Raw genomic sequence first — 18,815 nt, 5'->3', positions numbered from 1 at the left:
GCTGGTAACACATCACAAATTATATACAGTACAAGGTTGCTTTGTGTTGGACGTCGCAACCTCAAGCGTTTGCCGCCGTTGCGCTTTGAAAAGTTATGAGTATTAGACGAACAAAGTGAATTTTGGCATGTAACTCCATGAAGTCCTATTGTTTCAAGACTTTGCAGCTACTCCATACAACACACTTTTCGTTTCGTTATGCAAAAGAAAAAACATTTTAAAGGTTTAGTTTGCTAGTAAGCTATCGTTAATGTGTAAAATAAAAAATCGATGTAGAACAGATTATTGTTAGAAGTCACTGTTGTGAAGTTTTTAGCCTGTTGCATTTTCTTTGTCATTTTTTGTGTGTGAAATAGAAATATTTTTGTGTTGTGCGTCACACTAAAGATTCAGCAAGCGATGGTTTTTCGCTTTCAGGACTTGTGTTACTTTTACGTACTCCATCGATTTTATCTTCACCCAATGTGTTGATTGTAGGAGATAACATCTTGTATCAAAGAAATGTCAAATAACTTTGATTTGCTGATAAACGCATGCTCTTCTTGTACATAAAACTCCACTTAAAAGTACCAACCAAGCAATCGCAATTTCAACGTCTCAACTCACAATTTTATTTCCTATAAAGCACAAAAAAAAACAAGTTAAACTTACTCAAGTCAAGTTGACTGATCCAGATAGGCCCTACGGCCTACAAGCATTCCATCATGACTTTTCCAGTCGTTTCTGTCCCAAGAAGCTGCAGGAGATATGGTGTGTCCATGGGTGTGTCTAAATTTGTCGCGATTAGCTTCTGTATGCTTGCCACAAATTAAAAATTAAGAAATTGAGATCTAATGCCGTGTCCAAAAAATTTCAATTGTCGTTTTTTTTTTCAAGTTTAAAATTAAGCGATTTTACTTTTTTTTTAAATTAAAAGTGCATGCGTTTAAATCTGAGCTGAAACAATGTGAACTACGTTTGACCAAACACAATAGAAATGCGGCTTATTTCCCATAGTGTTGGGCGATATTGAAAAAAAACAAAACGATACGATATTTGAAAAAATACTCGATATTTCGATACTTTTCGATATTTTTGTTCTAATTAAGAAAAGAGTTTCTCAGTCTTCGAAATTAGTGCCGTTAATTGCCGAGGTGATTGCCGACGCAGATGCATGAATGGCGCATTAGCGTCGGCAATAAAAATGCCGAGGCCAAACGAGCGCTTGTAAGGTTAGGGTTAGACATTCCTTCCAGTCGTTATGCCACAGCCATAGATTTGCTCCTTAGTCAACACCCTGATGGAGCTCTACGAAAGAGGCGTGTGGATGGGTATCCAAAGCACGAAAGCGACAAAACGTGGACGCTTCATTGCGAACGGCGAAGACAGTGTAGATTTACAGCCAAGCGATGAGCCTCTTGATGTGTCTGATTTCAGTAATGACACGACAACCTCATCCTCCGATACAGCATCTGATGATTCCGATTCTGACAGCTAGTTCTTCATCAAACAAACTTTGTGGTGTTGGCAGTATCCCAATTGTGCCGAAATTATGCTAGTGCATACGTAAATCGAGGAAATCTTCTCGCAGGGAACTATTAATTTGTTACCGGTACTTGGTTGAGCAATTAACGTTATTTTATGATAATTCAACGTCGTTAGATGTCGAATTAATGTAAAACAAACGCAAATTTCTTGTTGGGCATTGTTGTTACGCAATCTAACCCGCCGGGAAAATTAAATCGATTTGTGCTGACCGAACGTTAAAGCAACCCAAAATTAACTTAGCTAAAACCTCAATTGCAATTGAGGTTTTAGCTTTCTAGATATGGAACAGGGATCGTTTCAGAACAAGACTAGGTCAGAAAGCGAGGCAGGCTCCGATTCAGTTCAGCAGCAGCCTAGAGCAGTTAGCTACAAAATTAACTTACTTTTCCTCTCCGTGAGTCATTCAACGTGAATTACAGTAACAGCGTGCGTATCGCGTTGTTCGCTTTATCGCTACTTTTGGTATTATTACATCACAACAAATCAAACAGTGCGGTCGTGATAGACTACTCTAGTATATTTTTCGCTTCTCGTTTCACATGTTTTGGTACAAGTTTTTTCGTAATAAACGTTCACAGCAATTGCCGAGGCAATTTCAACTTTTGCCGTTTGGCATCGGCAACGTTTTTGTAGGGGTTTGCAGTTACGAGTTAGGGCTGTAATAGTTAAATATCGAACGATATTAAAATAAATATCGATATTGAAAAGATATCGTATCGTATCGAAAATTCGATATATCGCCCAACAAGCAAATTAGTTTTTTTTACATTGCTTCAACGTCTATTTCGACGTTCAATCAATGCAAATAATGACTGATTTACTGGGTAGGTCACTGTGTGACGTGCGTTGCATGATAGATCATACGTATGACTGTTACGTTTCATTGCCTGTGTTGTATCTGCAACAAAAACTATGATTCTTTGTTTGCACCATACCAATTAGTGTCTGGTCTGGCTCATCTGGAAATATTCAATTTTTTTCGAATTTTTTAACGCCCGCAGAGTGCAGACATTGATTTTTTTGTACATCTAGCGACGTCGAACCTCTACAGCATAAAAAGGTCAGCTGTTACTCGATGGTTATTGCTCCGTGATGACACTCGATCTCTCGCTGGGGTCGTCGCGTTCAAGTTTGTTTGGTTATGAAGCGCCATATAGAAGTTGTTTGTTATTCATGCAACACACCTACTTGGAATAGTCGAGCTAGAAACATTAGCTTCATGTTTGCATTGAAGATCACTTAAGACTAAGCTCTGTTCGTTTTCACATGGCTATTGTTTAGTTTCGTTACAGCGAAGTTTCACGTTTAGTGCATGCTCATGATCAAGAATTTGTACTTCACGTGAAAAAAAATTCTAATACAGCAGTGGTAAAGCCTGGACGTCGCTATAATAGCATTTGGACTGAAAGCCAAATGCTAGGCCTCATCTTAGCAACAAACAGGATTGCCATATTTGCGGTTTTAATGCCAACTTTTAGTAATTTGACGTTTTTTTACTTGATTCTCGTTAAAATATGGCACGGTTGCAACACCTTAGGCTATGGTAGTAATCTTGCTGTTGACAAAATCAGCCCAAAATGCATATTATGAAAAGCATCATCAAGATTCTGGAAAACCTGATGTTGTAAATTGGCTACTGCGCATTGATAAAACGAAGAATTTTACACTATTTACAGTGCTGAAAAAAAATTAAAAAACGCTAAAAATATATCAAAATGCCTAAGTCAAAATAGCCTGCCAAACGCATTAAAAAAACGTCAAATTTCTCAATATTGGCGTTGAAACCGCCAGTATGGCAATCTTGTTTGCTGCCAAGATGAGGCCTAGAGTTTGACTTCCAGTCCAGATGCTATTGCAGCGACATCCACGGGTAAAGCATCAAAGAAGTAGCAGGCGCAATACAACATTTCATACTTGGGTAATTTGATCCCATCGTCTACTTTGAAAACATTGAGAAAAATGTCGCTTATTGTATTACTTTCATATTTGTGTTTACCAAAAACGCTGATGCATCCACTTTTTCACAACGTTTTGACAAAAAATGAACTAAAGATTGCCATTCAGTGATTGACGCATGTGACTACAGCATAAGTTCCATTGCACGAGACGTAAACCATGCAGATTGTTTGTAGATTACACAATAATGTGGCATACTTCGACTGGGGGTCTTTGCTATTTGCAAAATAGAAAGCTTGCACTTATTCACCGGATCGGATGACGACGATTTCTTACTAATGTCCAAGAAAGCCTCAATTGAATCTTACAAGTTTTTTCACAAATACACTTTTTCAAGTTTATGTGCCAGCACTTTATAAAGAAGGTTTCTTCCCAATTTAACAATTTTCCTCAAGTTTTGGATGATATTTGGAGCAGTTGAGATCTAGATATCCATATCTATCCAGAGGTAAATCGCTTTTGCGCGGTGATCGAATCGGAGTCTTCAGAGGGACATGAGTGACGTATTTGGGGTCCACTTCTCGTTGGGGTGAGCCATCTAGCGACAGCAGCACCACCGGTTTCATTTTGTCAGAGGGCTTTTTAGGTAATGGTGGGGGTCCCGGTTTGACGGAGCTTTTCTCAGACGACGAATATCGATCCTCTGATGCCGCAGATATATCCAAGTAGCCGGACTTTTTCAATGTACTGGTACTGGAGTTGGCGGATGCTGCGGACTTGAACACACGAGACCCAACGACGTCGTGGACGGATTGGTCTGACCAACGGTGGTGCATGGGGGATCGAACGTCGGTGTTAGGGGTGAGCAGTTCTGGGGGTGGAGGGGGCAACTCGTACGTTATTGAGAAATTTGTATGCGAGTTGCCATTCTTGCTCTGTACCGTTCTGTCTTTTTGATATACTTGACCGACAGACGTTGTTGGTTTGTTCAAGCTGTTCAGTGGAGGTGAAATTTCATCTGAAAAAAAAAATTTTCTGGTCTAAATCCTATTTGTGTAAATTTCGTTATCAATTGAAATTAATCGCAGTAGCAGCAATATTGCAATTGTGAGCTTTCAGAAAGTTCAACCGAATAGCACGACTCAAGTAAATTCTCTTGGCGGGTTATGTGCCGAACTGTCCCTGACAAAACTTGATCACAAATTTTTTACCACACAAATTCTATCAACTGGAGTGCAGTTGACAGGCCATACCTTGATGTTCAGTGCTTATTCATTGCTTTTATTGATACCTTTCAATCAATAATGACTAGTCAATCTATTTTAGCTTGTGTTAATTTGTGTTTTAACGGAAAATTAATCAAGCCTTGACGTAAATTCTATTTTCCGATAATATTAGGCATATGCAATAGTAACGTTGCAATGGAAATGCTTTTTTTCTTATTTTAAAGCATTTCCGACTTGCAGTCGACACCAAGGTATGAATAATTCATACCATCAAACGTGCTTTCCGACCACATTGGGTCTTCTTCGTTTCTTTTTCGGCTGGAAACAGGCATCTGATAAGGATAAGCAATCTTGGTGCTCTTCTTTGAAGGTCCGGGAAGGTCTTCTTTCGGCACTTGATCATATTGTCGGGACTTGTGGATATTTGTTTGGGCCGGTTTTTTGAGTTTCTGTAAAAACTTTCTTAGCCCGTATCTGTCGTTGTTTGGAGATTTATTTGACTGTGTGTGATCTTTTACATCGTCAGGTGTCCCGTACTTCACTGATTGAACTGCAAAAACAACCTCTTACTTTCAAAGTTAAACATAAGTCACCAATTTAAATACTAAAAACATTTCCATTTATTATATTTCTAAAATGGTTGAAATCATGAATTGCAATGTTTTATCGTCAAATTTCGTAGTTTGAAATATTTCCAAGACTCCTTTTCATTCTTGTAAGTGGTGTTTCATCAGTTCTGTCCAAGTCGCCTACTTATATGTTTCTTTATTTTGTGTTGGAGCTTATTTTTGCAAGGGGTTATGTCAATACTGTAAGCCATTGCGCAGCATGCTCAACAATAGCCAATCAATATAGTCTACACACTACAGTAGGTGCGAAATTACTACAAGTGCTTGCTGGTCGGCATATTACCGTGGACTCGATGCATCCCTGAACTGGCATCTTCCTCCGTTTCAAAAAACGTGTTTTTCTTCATTGCTTCTGGAGTCGGAACTCTACTCCATCTCTTTTTTGTCTGTTCGCTTTGTTGAGTGTCCTGTTATAAAGATATTGCATTATTGCAGTAGAACAAGTTATCTACAGAAAATTGTATTACCGTTTTATCAACACCACTTTGTAATCAATCGGCAGACCTTTGCAACCGATACGGGTTGAAGTTTTGACTTGAACACATCCTTGCCAACTTGTTTGCCGTCAGGGTTCGTGATGGTCACTGAAATTCGTAGCGGGTGTTTTGTGCTTGCGGTGGGTGCCCGTGCTTTCATTCGTTTCGTCATGGGACTTTTCCTCATCGACTGCAACACATTTTTACAGATCTGTGGAGTCAGGCGAAAAATATACAACTCCGACTCCTCAGTTCATAACGGGCTGACTCCGGCTTCAGTGTTGCCAATTTTAGAGGATTGCCAGATTTTTCTGAAATTTTGTCCTTTTTCATTTAAAAAAAAATTAATTTCAATAAATTTGTAATTAAAGTTGAAACGGCGACTTTCATGAAACTGACAAGAACCAACACTTCTATTTTTTGGTAAAGGTTTGGAGCGCAATACAGAGAATAAGAAACAATATTTTGAAAAAGCGTATTGTGAACAAAAAATTTTATTGTTTATAATATGTTTTTTTTATTAAACCAGAGTCGAAGTCGGCCGTTTTTTTTTTTGACGACTCCGACTCAGGACACGCCAAAATTCCTCCGATTCCACGACTCCGACTCCGCAGCCCTGCATTTTTGAGCTGATAAATCATAACATGATTAAAAGGCAATCTTGTTAATGTTTCTCGGTTGATGGTGACCAGGTTTTCTATGGCTTACTACGTCATTATGGCGGTGGGATGGCGCAGAGGATAAGGCGCTTGCTTTCCAATAATGCAATTCTGGTTCGACACCCAGCTTAAGCTGGTTGATGAAGAACACCGCTCACCTCTACTTAGATAGGGTGTAATAAATTGGGTGGGCGTAGTTGCTGAAGGAAAGGGGGCCGAGAGAAAGGAACTGGCCACCTTACTTTTGTTGGTGCCGAAGGCTTAGTATCACGAGTACCCTATCTTATCCGCCGATGCTTGGATGAAGCATGGGACTCACTTATCTATCTTTGCTAAGTCATTACTTTGTTGGCTCACAATTAGCGCAAGATAAAGTGACTGATAACTATTAATTACTAGTAGTATTATTGATGGAAATGCTTGGCAGTTAGTTAAATAATACGTAATTTAAGTTTGTTTTTTCGCTTTACACTGAGACTAATTTCACACGAAGAAAACCAACAGGTTGGCCTCACCTTATTCTCTAGTGAGTTGCTGACAGTGGTTATTTGGTATTCGTTGCACTTTGATTCAACTTCGTTTTCGCAATCTGCTGCGTCTGCTTCTCGCTTGCTAGATTCTTCAGCACACGAGGGCTGTTTTGCTAACTTCGATTTTGAAGGAGAGATTGACTCGTAAAGATGCTCCGAGACCTTTTGAAATCTCTGGAAAACAGTGAGATGCTGCAAATGATCTTCTTTGCCATTCTTCTCTCTTTCTTCAGCAGCCTGACGAGCTGACGACTCATCATCCAAGAAAACATCGTTGGGATATTTTTCAACCATTTCAACTTCATTGACACGGACGTTCTTATTGGTTGCTTTTCTTCTTCTGCTACTTCGCTTTCTTATTTGGAAACAGACCACCACAACAAGAACAAGAAGCACAACAAGAAGGATTGCTATCACAATGATAACCCACGTGTCCACTCCGTTACTATGAGATGGTGATGCAGAAGCTGTGCAAGAGAAAATGTCATCGATTGAAGTTGTATATTTTTCAACAAGTAAAGATTTTAAACGATTACAGTTGCACTTTTTTCAGTTACACAAATCATCGTTGATGTGGTAATATATGGTCACTTTAGTTTACCATATAACTGATAAAATATGTTTTTTTAGCACTGTGTTGGAAAGAAAAAAGAATGGATTGGAAAAGCGTTAGTTTTCAAGAGAGTTAGGTTGTTAGGCTTCAATATTTTGCGAAAACAAATATAAACTCACCATCTAAGTCTTGGCATTCCTCTTCAACCTTTACTGCACGGTAGCAACCCAGGCCACGAAATATTGGAAAGAGGTTTGTCGAACACCACCGATGTCTTTGCCGATACTGAACATAGTTGGTATTTATAAGCTTATCATGGCACCACAGTATATTGTTAAAAGCTATTTTCAAGAACACTCTAGTTTTTGATAAATACGGTTGTGCGTCACCCATGCATGGTTTCTCACTGGACAGTATTGACAGAAGTCTATTGTAAGCCTCAGAAACAACGTAACCAATAACGTTGAGGCTTGAAATTGAGAAGTTTTTACATTAGCGCATCATCACATCGTCTTGTATACTGGTAGTTACTTGTTTGGTAGAGTCCCTCTTCACCCATTCTCCCCAAGAACCCCACTCAAGGTATGAATTACAGAGGAAAGTTGTATCCACCGCCGCACATTGACGATTTTCAAGATTTCCTTCGCATGTTACTTGAAATTGTTTACTTCTGTAGAAAAAGAAAATCTTTTATCAGTCGCATCTTTTCACGGTGCTACTGCACAACGATAAGTTTTAGTTTCTACTCACTTTACTATGACCATACAATACGAAAAGAGCCATTATCGTCGGACGTCGGTGTTAATTTTAGCAATTCCAGTATTCAATACTCACATGCCACAAGTAGCGTTTGGAAGAAGACCTTGTTTGGTCTTTGCTTCATCACATTTCTTGTACAGAATTTCCTTTTGAAGAACGTCATCGATATTTGCGCAATGGCATTGGCATTGCTTATTTCTTGCTCTGAAATACAATATCAACACGATATATTGGTGAACTTCTACACCAGAGCTTCTTAATGAAGCAGGTTTCCGTTAAGTCACGTTTATTGATAGGCAAACAATAATTTGTTCAGAGCCAGTACTTTTTTATGAGCATCTTATTGTTGATTTAGATCAAATATTAGCGCAAACGATATTGAAAATAAATCACTTCCGAGTCCTGCAAGCTTAGCAACAAGAGTTCCTCTAAATTTAGATTTTTTTCGTTTCTGATATGTCTTGGCTTTTAGTTGATAAATGAACTAAACAAACCAAAGTAGATGAAGCTATAACGTTTAAATCTCTTCACTGGCGACTGAATTACAAAGTTATACTATTTTATTCCACTCATACTTTGAATAAAATCTCTTGAGTATTTCTTGTGTTGAGTAAAGTAGTTTTAGCGTTATTATTTTATTAAGTATCTGCCAGAAGCGTAAGTATTTTTCTGACAACATTTTCATCCCTAATAGTCTGCTCACCGCGTTTCCGCCCCTTGATGTACCCCTACGTAATCAGTTGATAGCGCCGATGACAAAAACTTAACAAAACAAAGTCACACCTACCTGACATCACTACCACCCTCGGAGGGTTCAGGTGGGCACGGATTGTTTAAATTCCGAGAAGTTGGACATCCTTTTGTCTCCGTTTGCTTGTATCCTCCTAAGCTATTCTTGCAGTAGATGCTCTGAGTAGTTTTATCAGCCAAAAAACACCTGAAGAAAATTGTCACAACTACTGCTAACGCAGAGTGAAGTTTCTTTAAATTTTACCAACTGGTTTCTTCGTTAAGGCAAACTACTACTGATGTCAACGGCATTTAACTTACATCAAAGACCAATGTATCAGTTGTTCTCTTTTGTGAATCAATGTTAAAAAGGGACTGATTTGTTGGCTGGAGTAGACAATAGACATGTTGCTTTGGTTTAATGTTTTTAATGCTACAGTATAAAAATAGATAGATTACCTTGAGACATCTCTTTGTGGATGTAGAGCTTATTGGTTCACAGCAACACTTTTATCATTGATAGACTGTGTTAAGTTGCAAACTTAATTCGCGAAATTAAGTTGCATCAAAACCTAATGGCCGTGGTGACGCAATTAAGCATGATAGCTTATTTTTGTCATCAATGTCTCAAAGTTATCGGGTTCTGATCAAAGCAAAGACCTACCCCCGTTCGCGTTGGCGGATGCCTTTTGCACTGCATCTCCCATACTCCCCCCACTGTCCCCATTGTCCTAAGCAACCCCTCTCATCAGTACAGAACCTATCTTGGATCACCCGACAGCCTGAGTTAGTTGGACATTGTAATTCCACCTGCAATTTGATATGACAAAGTTACTCATGTCTTCCTAATACAGTATGTGTTTGCCATGTCTTCCTACTGCTGTAATATTTTCCATTAAATGTGAACGTTACGAAAATTAATTGAATAAGTTTATATGTTGGGGTCTAACTGGCCATGAAGATGTACAGTAGGCTACATCCCTGACATCAGCTATAAAAAAACGTCTAGAAAGTGTCTGTATTTTGATTTAATTTAAGCCATGAAAATATCACTGATATCTTTTAAACTTGCTGAACTAATACTGTATTACTGATTTGAAACTGTTGATTAAAAACGAAACTCTTAAGATAGACCAAAACGAAACTGTTAAGATAGACCAAAAGGAAGCTGTTAAGATAGACCAAAAAAAAAAAAAACTTGCAATGTTATGATGAGTTTTTGAAGCCGAACTGTAGGTGCCACGTCAGCAACCATAACGTGCCGCTCACCATACCAAGAGCCTTGATGCTAGCCACAACGACTATACTAAGATACAAGTGGAAAGTGTAAGTCGACTGTCCCAGTCACCGAGTCAGTCATTTTTTGCATTGATAAATGTAAAAATGGACTGGTTTGCTGCAGGGTTGTCGGTATTTTACCCGACCCAAAAAAACCCGGGTGGGTTTTTTCAAAAAAACCCACTTAAAAAAACCCAAAAAAACCCATAAAAAAACCCAGAGCATCATATTTGTCCAGTTTTTACTAGAAAATTGAAAAAATGAACAAAAACACTACAAGGCACTTAAAACAAACTTTAAATTAGGACTTAAGGATGTGATTGTGAAGTAACTTTCCAAGAATAAACTGAAAACGCAGTGGATATTGTACAGTACACAAAAATCAAGTAATACCCCTTTGTGTATACTACACTAAAACTCATGCAAGAAGGCCTTATAGTTAAACTGGTGAAAGTACTACTCTACAGTAGTCTGTATATATGATGTGAAATGCAATTTAGGAGGCTATTTACCAATTACAGATTCTGCGAAGCAGGACATTAAGGCGCGAACAAAACGGCGCGAGACAAAACGGCGCAGAGACAAAATGGCGCAGAGGCAAAACGGCGCATACATAACGGCGCCAAAGTCAACACAACAAGTTCAATTTATAGAACGATAATACTCTGCAACCATAACGAAAGTTTATGTGTGAATAAGGATTTTTGGAGCTGGTATACAAGTCCCCCCCCACCACCCTTGGCAACTCATGACAAAGAGGAATTGACCAAAACATGTTAACAAAATGAGGAAAAGGTTCTAAGCTTGTTACGTTGACTTTGGCGCCGTTTTGTTCGCGCCTTAATGTCGTGGACCGCAGATTCTGGATTCTAACGCTTGGCTGTTTCAGAGCATTTGCCTAAATGGCCATTGGCCACGCAATCGCTCAATTGCTCATCCATTACTATATATAATATATTTATAAATGATAAAAAATATTTAAACATGATGGCATAAATGCTCCTTGCCTTCAAATCTAAAGCAAATGATGCAATAATGTCATTTCTACCACGGTAGCATCAACTTGGTATAGAAATCAGTGGATATGCAACATCCAACTTGATCTTGAAATTAATGGATGATGCAACATTCAAGCAACAACAGCCTTAGTGCATTATTTTATTGAGTTATGCAAGCATTGTACTGTGAGTGAAAGGCACTTCATTCGTAAAAAGTAGTTTTGAGGTGAAATAAGCATGAATCTACCTTTTTTTGCATCTTTTTTAAAAAAACCCAATAAAACCCAAAAAAACCCGGGTTTTTTTAAAAAAACCCGGGCGGGTTGGGCTTTTTTAAAAAAACCCGGGTTTTTCTCAACCCTAGTTTGCTGGCTGGAGTGTTTGTTGGTATCTGACCTGTTCGATGGCTCTATCGCAACTGCCCGTGCATTCCTTCGCTACTCCAACCTGTCGGAGGTTCGATCCTGGGCACACATCAGGGTAGTCACAGCCGAATATATGTTCTCTGAAGACGCCATGGTCGCATGATTGATCGCCGCATATTCTGTGTAATACATGCAGTGTTATAATGATGTTGCAAGAGATAATGGCAGATAAGTAGGTGCGCTGGTGTGAAAATATTGTTTATCTGTGTACTGAAAAAAGATTCAAACCGTCAATGTTGCAAGCTGTTGTGTATGCGTCAGCAACGAGGGACAAAGCGAGATTGTTGTTTTCCTCAAAACGGAATATTTTCCCTACGAACCAATTTATGCCATTTTAATGCAATTAATATTTCCAATTCGATACTGAATTGTCATGCTCTTGGGATCTACAGAGCAAGCACAGTCCCCAGATAACCAATCTGAATAACTGCGATATTCGTATTTTGCAGTATTGGCCTCGTGATTGCATTGTTATGTGTTCCTCACATGGTAATTGCTCACCAGTTTCAAACCATCAACCCAAAACATTTTCTTGATTTTTCGGGCTATGGTCTACTCACTCGGAGCTAAATTTTTTTGATATAATCAAATCAGACGAAGTTTATGAAGTAATCGTATGAACGATGTACCAACTGACTTTGCGTGACGCTACGAGCATAGGCAGGCAGTCAAGGATACGTTGAATGTTCAAATATTCAATACGCATTGAATCCATAATTTACTGCTTTTGGTCTGGATTTCAAACTTTCCGAAAACAGCGTTTAGTGCCTTTCAACATTTACCTTGTTAAACAAAATCAAATACGCCGCCCAGTACCAAAAAAACTTTATACTCTTCCCTATAGGCTACTCGGTCACACCTTTGATTAGTTAAGCTGGAGAATAACTAAACCATTAGATAAAGTTTTGACATTTCGTCTAAAGCAGATGTTTTATGCTCACCGTGTACAGTATATTGCGAGGTGATCTTGCTGTATGACTCACCTGCTTCGTAGTAGGTTGCAATTGTTAGTGCATTGACTTTTAACATTAGTTTGCGAGCCTGACTCTATTTGCCACCGTGGCTCTGATGAGGTTTTGCCACTCATGAATAATGTGACCCACAAAAAATAGCATTTTATCATTTTGCTGTTTAATTTTCTAAACAACCTCAGTAAAAAAAGAAAAAAAGAAAATAAAAATTTCCTGTCTCTGCATAATTCTGAAAATAGAAAACTTGACCTGAAGAGAAATGAAGTTGAACAAGTAACAGCATTTCTATGAGACCGAAAATCCGGTAACTAGTTTCTCCACTGTCTGCTAAAATCTCCCTTGTAGAAGCTATCACATTACAAAGCTGATTCACTCATATTTGTTGCTTGTGTTCCCAATAAGTTCTGGCGCATCCGTTTCCGCTTCACCTCATCACTGCAACGTATCAGCAAGTTTCGAAGAAATTTTGCCCATACATAAACAACGTTAAGCGATTCACGCCCCACCACAGCCCTTACCACCGGCTGCTTTTTCAAACAAAATTATTGTAAACATCTTTTGTATCATCTTCTATTCGTTAATTAGGTTTGCCAGATGCCGTTGGCACGTGAAATCCTAATGAATTTTCTAGTACGTAGCTCTTGTCATGATGTTGGGTGATTTATTGCGGCGGTGATGCATCGTTACATGCATGATTTCCGTTGGACGAGGTTTATCTTGTTTAATAGAAACAAAAGCGATGGCAAAATGAAGGCTGAGCCGAACACCACCTGTCGTGTGAACATGTAAACTTATTTATTTCACCACACGATTAATGGCTGAAGAATTTTTTACTCGCATCAGTTTCGCCATGTTTCTATGTGGCAGATTTCGTAAAGGTTTAGTTTCTGCTTTGATGGACGTATCCACAAGTCACTGTTGTTTTTGTTACGATTCAGAATTGACTTTTGTTGCTGCACAGTGAAGTGTTTCTGGCTTATTTTAACTGGTGCCACAACGTGGTTTGAATTTAAAACAATTGGTTATTGGGAAATCGAAGCCTTCTTTATCCTGCGTCATTTGCAACTTTACCTAACTACTACTATTTGCTTTGTAAAAACATGCAGTTGCCACTGAAGTTTGTTATTAGATGAAGATAACGTGATGTTATAACTGTATTACAATACCAACAACAACAACAAACATAAATAAAGTGACTTGCGTTCTGGTGACTATAGGCTACTAGGTTACCTTCTTGATAAGTATGTTGCTTCGCTTTTTATCCTAGCTTAATAATAGTGATAAAAACGTGTGCTTATACCGAACCATCTTTTGAAGCTGTTGGCAGTGGAGAGTTTGCCTAATGCCTTGGAAAAATTAAGTATGTGATGGTGATGAACAAAACAACGGTTAGACTTCCAATTTTGCCTTATTTTGCTTATTTTGGTTACCTGCAGAGTGAAGAATTGGCCGATTTGGGGCGCCTTCATTACACAATTGTTATAATTTGTTGCATTCAACTTCTTTTTATGAACACTTTCAGAACAACCGTCAGGCAAAGATACTTCAAGAAAAAGAAATGCAACGAAGTCGCCACCCCCAACCTCCGCTATAGAGCGGCAGACTTCTCCGAAAAATAAAGAAGTCACGAATGCCATAATCTCCACCAATGAATTTCCCATGCCTGATGATGATCGGGACGACGTTGCAATTGACGCGGGAGTGACCCGCCCGAATTCCGGCCTAACTTACCAAATTTCTACGACCTCATCAGTGCATCCATCCAATTCAACAGTGGCCGTTGCTGGCGTTTTATCAAACTCCTCCATGCCCCAAGATATCATTGTGATCAGCGTATTAGCTCAACTTCTTGCATACTTTCATCGTGAGTTGAACGTTTTTACATTCCTGAATTTTTGCATTGATGCTTTACCTGTGATGTTCAAGAGAACAATGTCATCAGAGATTTAAATTTAAAGACTAGATGTAGTATGTAATTTAAGATTTGAAAGTAATGATTATAAATTGCTCAATAAAGGTTTTACATTATTCTTTAAATAATAATTTGGTATCACAAGCATAAATGAACTGGTTTACTTCATCTCTTTTAAGCCATAGCAGTTTTTAGTGGTGAAGATCATTTACTTTAACAAGAATTTACTTTTTTAGAAAACTCTGAGCGGATTCTTGTGGTGGTGTTGGAAAGCATCTGCATCGGACTTTTCCTTGCCGTGCTCTTTCTTCTGTTCCGTTGCGACCGACGGCAAGGTCTTTGTGGCTGCAAGTTGAAGAAGGAGGAAGCTGAGCAGGGTCGTGATGCTGAGTGCAGCAGCCTGATGGGAACCTCTCGTCGATCTCAAACCGAATCCTCCTCAACAAATCCCGGTAACATCTTCAACACCCAGCCGACACAGACCTTCGCATCCGATCACCGTGGCAATCATGTGGATTACATCAGCCGTGTTCAAGACGAACACAGACGAAGAAAGAGGCGATCGAAGACGCATACTCTCCTCAAAAAGTGTTGTTCCTGCTGCTGCACGAACGCTCCTTGGCAGCGCGATCATTCGGACTGTGGCGAAGCTTATCGGATTCCTCCGAGGGCTCCTCCTGCAAATGATGATGATGATATCATCAGCGTGGATGGAAGCAATCGCAACCGGTTCGAGGGACCTTTGCCTCACGCTCCTCCATCGTCGCAGATGGATGAAGTGGAAAATCGTTTTCCTCCTCTCACAGCATCGTCAGTGCCCGCCAGCGACGGTATACCTTACGCTGACGACACGAGCGAGTACGAATTTCAAGACAATGATCAGTCCCCATCTACAGCTAGAAGTGAACAAGAGCCACCTCCGCTCGTACGACCGACCAGTCTACAAGCGACGTTTCGATCTGCGCCGCCTCTGACGCAATATAGCCAACAGACGTTCAGCAACAACGGGGCTTTACATTCTCCGCTTCCAATCACGCAGAGTTCATTTCATTCTTCCATGCAGAGGCAGCAACACTATGATCCTCCCATACGCAAGAGAGAACCGCCGCCATTTCCTAAACCAGTGGCTTACGGCTACCAACCCCAAAATTCACAACATTCGCCTCATTATACTAATCAGAGGCCGCCTTATCCTCAGCATCCTTTCCAGCCGCCACAACACACGAGAACTGCTCATCAGCAGCCTGTGTCGAATCATCAGCGTCAGACTGCAACTCAACAGCGTCACCCGCCGGCTTTTGCTTCAAGCACGAACGATCCCTACGTGTCACTGCGTCCTCAACAACACCATCCCAATACTGCTCGAACGTTAAACTTGACCAGAAACGACGTAATGTCAGAAAGAAGACAATCGCTTTATGACAACTCGTTACCGAGGGACAGCCCCATGTATGAGTATTATCAACGGCAACAGGTGAACCGACAGGAACTGCCTGGAACCAGAAATATCAATCAGTACTACACTTGACAAACATCAAAATGGAATCAATGTTTTTATTTAAAGCCGATTGTTCTTTCGTTGTAGCCATACTTTGTGCAGGCCGCAATTTACGTCACAGCGTTACTTCAAGTTTTTCTATTTTTACGTTCTTAGTATTAAGATGTTTGGAAAATAGAAAGTTTTTCATCGCTTGATGCTAAATTTAAATTATCAGTAATTGAAATGCCCGTATGTACAACTTGATTAGCACAAACCATCTCAGGCATGACTGGTCACTGTAAACATTTTCTTTTCAATATATCCTTCTGTAAAGTTAAATGCTCAACCCATTGGGGGTGACATTCTTGAAACCAGTTCTTGCTTTTCTACTCTTAGCAGTTATATTCAACTCTTGGAATAGTCATCAACAAACAGCAATGCAGTAGCCTATTGCCAGGCCAAAATTTAACAAATGCGTGAATTTACAATGTTTTTCTCTTATGGCCTATGCCTCTCTTGCATATCGTATTTTTGTTTTGTTTTAATCGGTGTTTAGGCTAATTTATTAGCTTAGTTATTTATTCAATCAAAGTATCGAATTGCTTATTGCTTAGTTTATATTTGAAATAGAAAATGATTGGTAGTGGGCTTGACTGTTATTAAAGGCCAGTCGCACAATTCGGAGGAGGCGGGTAACAATTCTTAATAATCGTTAAGTCTGTGTTTTTGACCATCTGGGTCGTGTTGCCGACTGTATAATTGTCACCAAAATCCTACTGACTTCCAGTCCGTCACAGCACTGCATAGTCAAAGTGGTTAGATGAAAAATACCATCATCATGTAATAACGCGAATTTTCTCGGGACCTGCTCTAACTGAACTCACAATGTGTGCTTTGTAGTCATCATACTTAATAATCAAATCCGGATTGTCGCTTGATTTGTTTCCGCTATCAATAGGATCGGCATGTCATAGTTGCTTTTACCAATGAATCACTGGGTCGGTTTGGCATGGCGTAACTATCAAATGTAACTTTTGACGAGTTGCAACGACGTTTTTAACGCTCTCTGGCAGAAGCCACCCCATTCCATCCCATTATGTCGATAAATTTTGGTCTTAGTCACTCAGGTTACCATTGACGTGTAGGCTAGGACTTTTCATTTATGGTTGTTATTGATTTCGTGACAAGCTATGAATGAATGAATTGATTTCGTGAATTTTGTTTTCAAAATAGAGTAAACTTGCCAACACAACGTCACATTTAGCTTTAATTGACATATACTGGGTGTAAACGAACAAGCTGATGTATACAATGTCTCCTTGTTCTTCTATTCCGCCCGTGCTCTACTACTACCTTTCATTTTCAGGGCTTTCTGCTTTATTGTTTTTCCGTTACCATTACCCTCAGTTTGTTCATTTGATGCAGTAGCAGTGTATAGTCATGCCGCTTCAACGTCCACTTTGTGTCAGTGAAGTATAGTTTCATCATTCCTTGGGCAACTCTTTTGTTCGACTAAATTTGCAACAGTATCATCTTCTGAACGAGAGAAGCTAAGTCGTCTTTGGTGAAGGGATTCTTTTGATAAATTTAACCTTATGATTCATAGTTTTCTTCCAAGTAAGTTTGAAAAATGGGCGCGCTTTATTCGGCGAGTCTTTGGCTGGGTGCTTATCAATGTTTTAAATTGCTGCAATGTTCAAGGTGTCTTTGATTTCAATTGTCTCTTTGCAGTGCCGTTTCAGTGAATTGCTTGTTTTATTTCGCATGTAAGCTATTTAATTCTGAAGGACTGTACGCAAAATTTCATTGCTGAGACCTGTTTATATAGTGTAGCCTACTTACACGATCGCAAAAGTGCAACCTCCCCAGCTCTTTTCACGGCGCCATTTTGATAAAAAACCAAACCGACATTACAGTGATGATTTCCAGTCAGGAAATCAAACGGTTTTTACAATAATTTAACTTCTGAAAACGTTGAATTAATGTAACAGCTTGATTTTCTGTCAGGGTTGTCACTTTGGCAGTGTAAAACGCCTTTTTGCCACTTTCAAACCAGCAAGCCAGTTGCTTTTACCTTGATTCACCGTATGCAGCTGCAAACGTTGAACACAAAAACCACTGATTTGTTAACTGGGTCTAGCGTGGTTTTGTCTGCTGAGTTTTTAATCTAGCAAAGCTTGCCATTTTAAAAATCGTTTCGACGTCTAGCGGCTTTGCAATTATGTAAAAATGACTTATTTTGCTGACAAGGTCTATAATAGTTAGTCTATCATTGGATAGGTAGGCCTATCTCAACTTTGTATTTTGTCTCCGTTTAACAACAGGCATTTTTGTTCATCTACCGTATTTGTGTCGTTTTCTAAATTTAAATTGCTCTGACTACATCAAACCTTTTGAATCTCGTGCCTATTTTGCCTTCTGCTGATGAGACTGTTTCAGTGTACGCTGAGTTTGCGTTGTTTACATTGAATGAATGTAGCTTTTTCAAACTGATTTGCCAATAAATTAAAATGTTCTTGTCACTTTTTGCGTCGAAGAAAATGAGCGATGTTTGAATTGAATTAGGCTACCACCTTGTTTAACGAACGTCAACACCGGTTGCTAACAAGTAGACGCAGGTTGGGGCGCACCCATGTCTGTATTTGTAGTGTGAGGCCGATGGGTGCGTGTTGACGTCGGAGATGAACGAATGGAGTCTGGTGGTGCTTGACTTCCATTCAGAATTCCATTTATGGTCCACATAAGTCGCCACCGAGATGTCTTGTTC

The 18,815-nt window shown here is 39.4% G+C and overlaps 1 protein-coding gene across 1 annotated transcript in view; it reads left to right on the top strand.

Moving 5' to 3' along the window:
• The window catches only part of LOC145776925 (uncharacterized), a 53,702-nt gene extending 35,139 nt beyond the window's left edge, over window positions 1-18,563 (top strand). The window contains exons 9-10 of the mRNA XM_082588166.1: window positions 14,179-14,520; window positions 14,805-18,563. Coding sequence (XP_082444292.1) covers window positions 14,179-14,520; window positions 14,805-16,096 — 1,634 coding nt within the window. The 3' untranslated portion in view covers window positions 16,097-18,563. The remainder of the gene's footprint in view (window positions 1-14,178; window positions 14,521-14,804) is intronic.
• Window positions 18,564-18,815: the final 252 nt, after the last annotated feature.

This window comes from Aplidium turbinatum, chromosome 9, assembly GCF_918807975.1.
Source record: "Aplidium turbinatum chromosome 9, kaAplTurb1.1, whole genome shotgun sequence".
In the NCBI taxonomy this organism is placed as follows: domain Eukaryota; kingdom Metazoa; phylum Chordata; class Ascidiacea; order Aplousobranchia; family Polyclinidae; genus Aplidium; species Aplidium turbinatum.
Note: the sequence above shows the minus strand (reverse complement) of the source record. Positions and strands in the feature narration are given on the sequence as shown.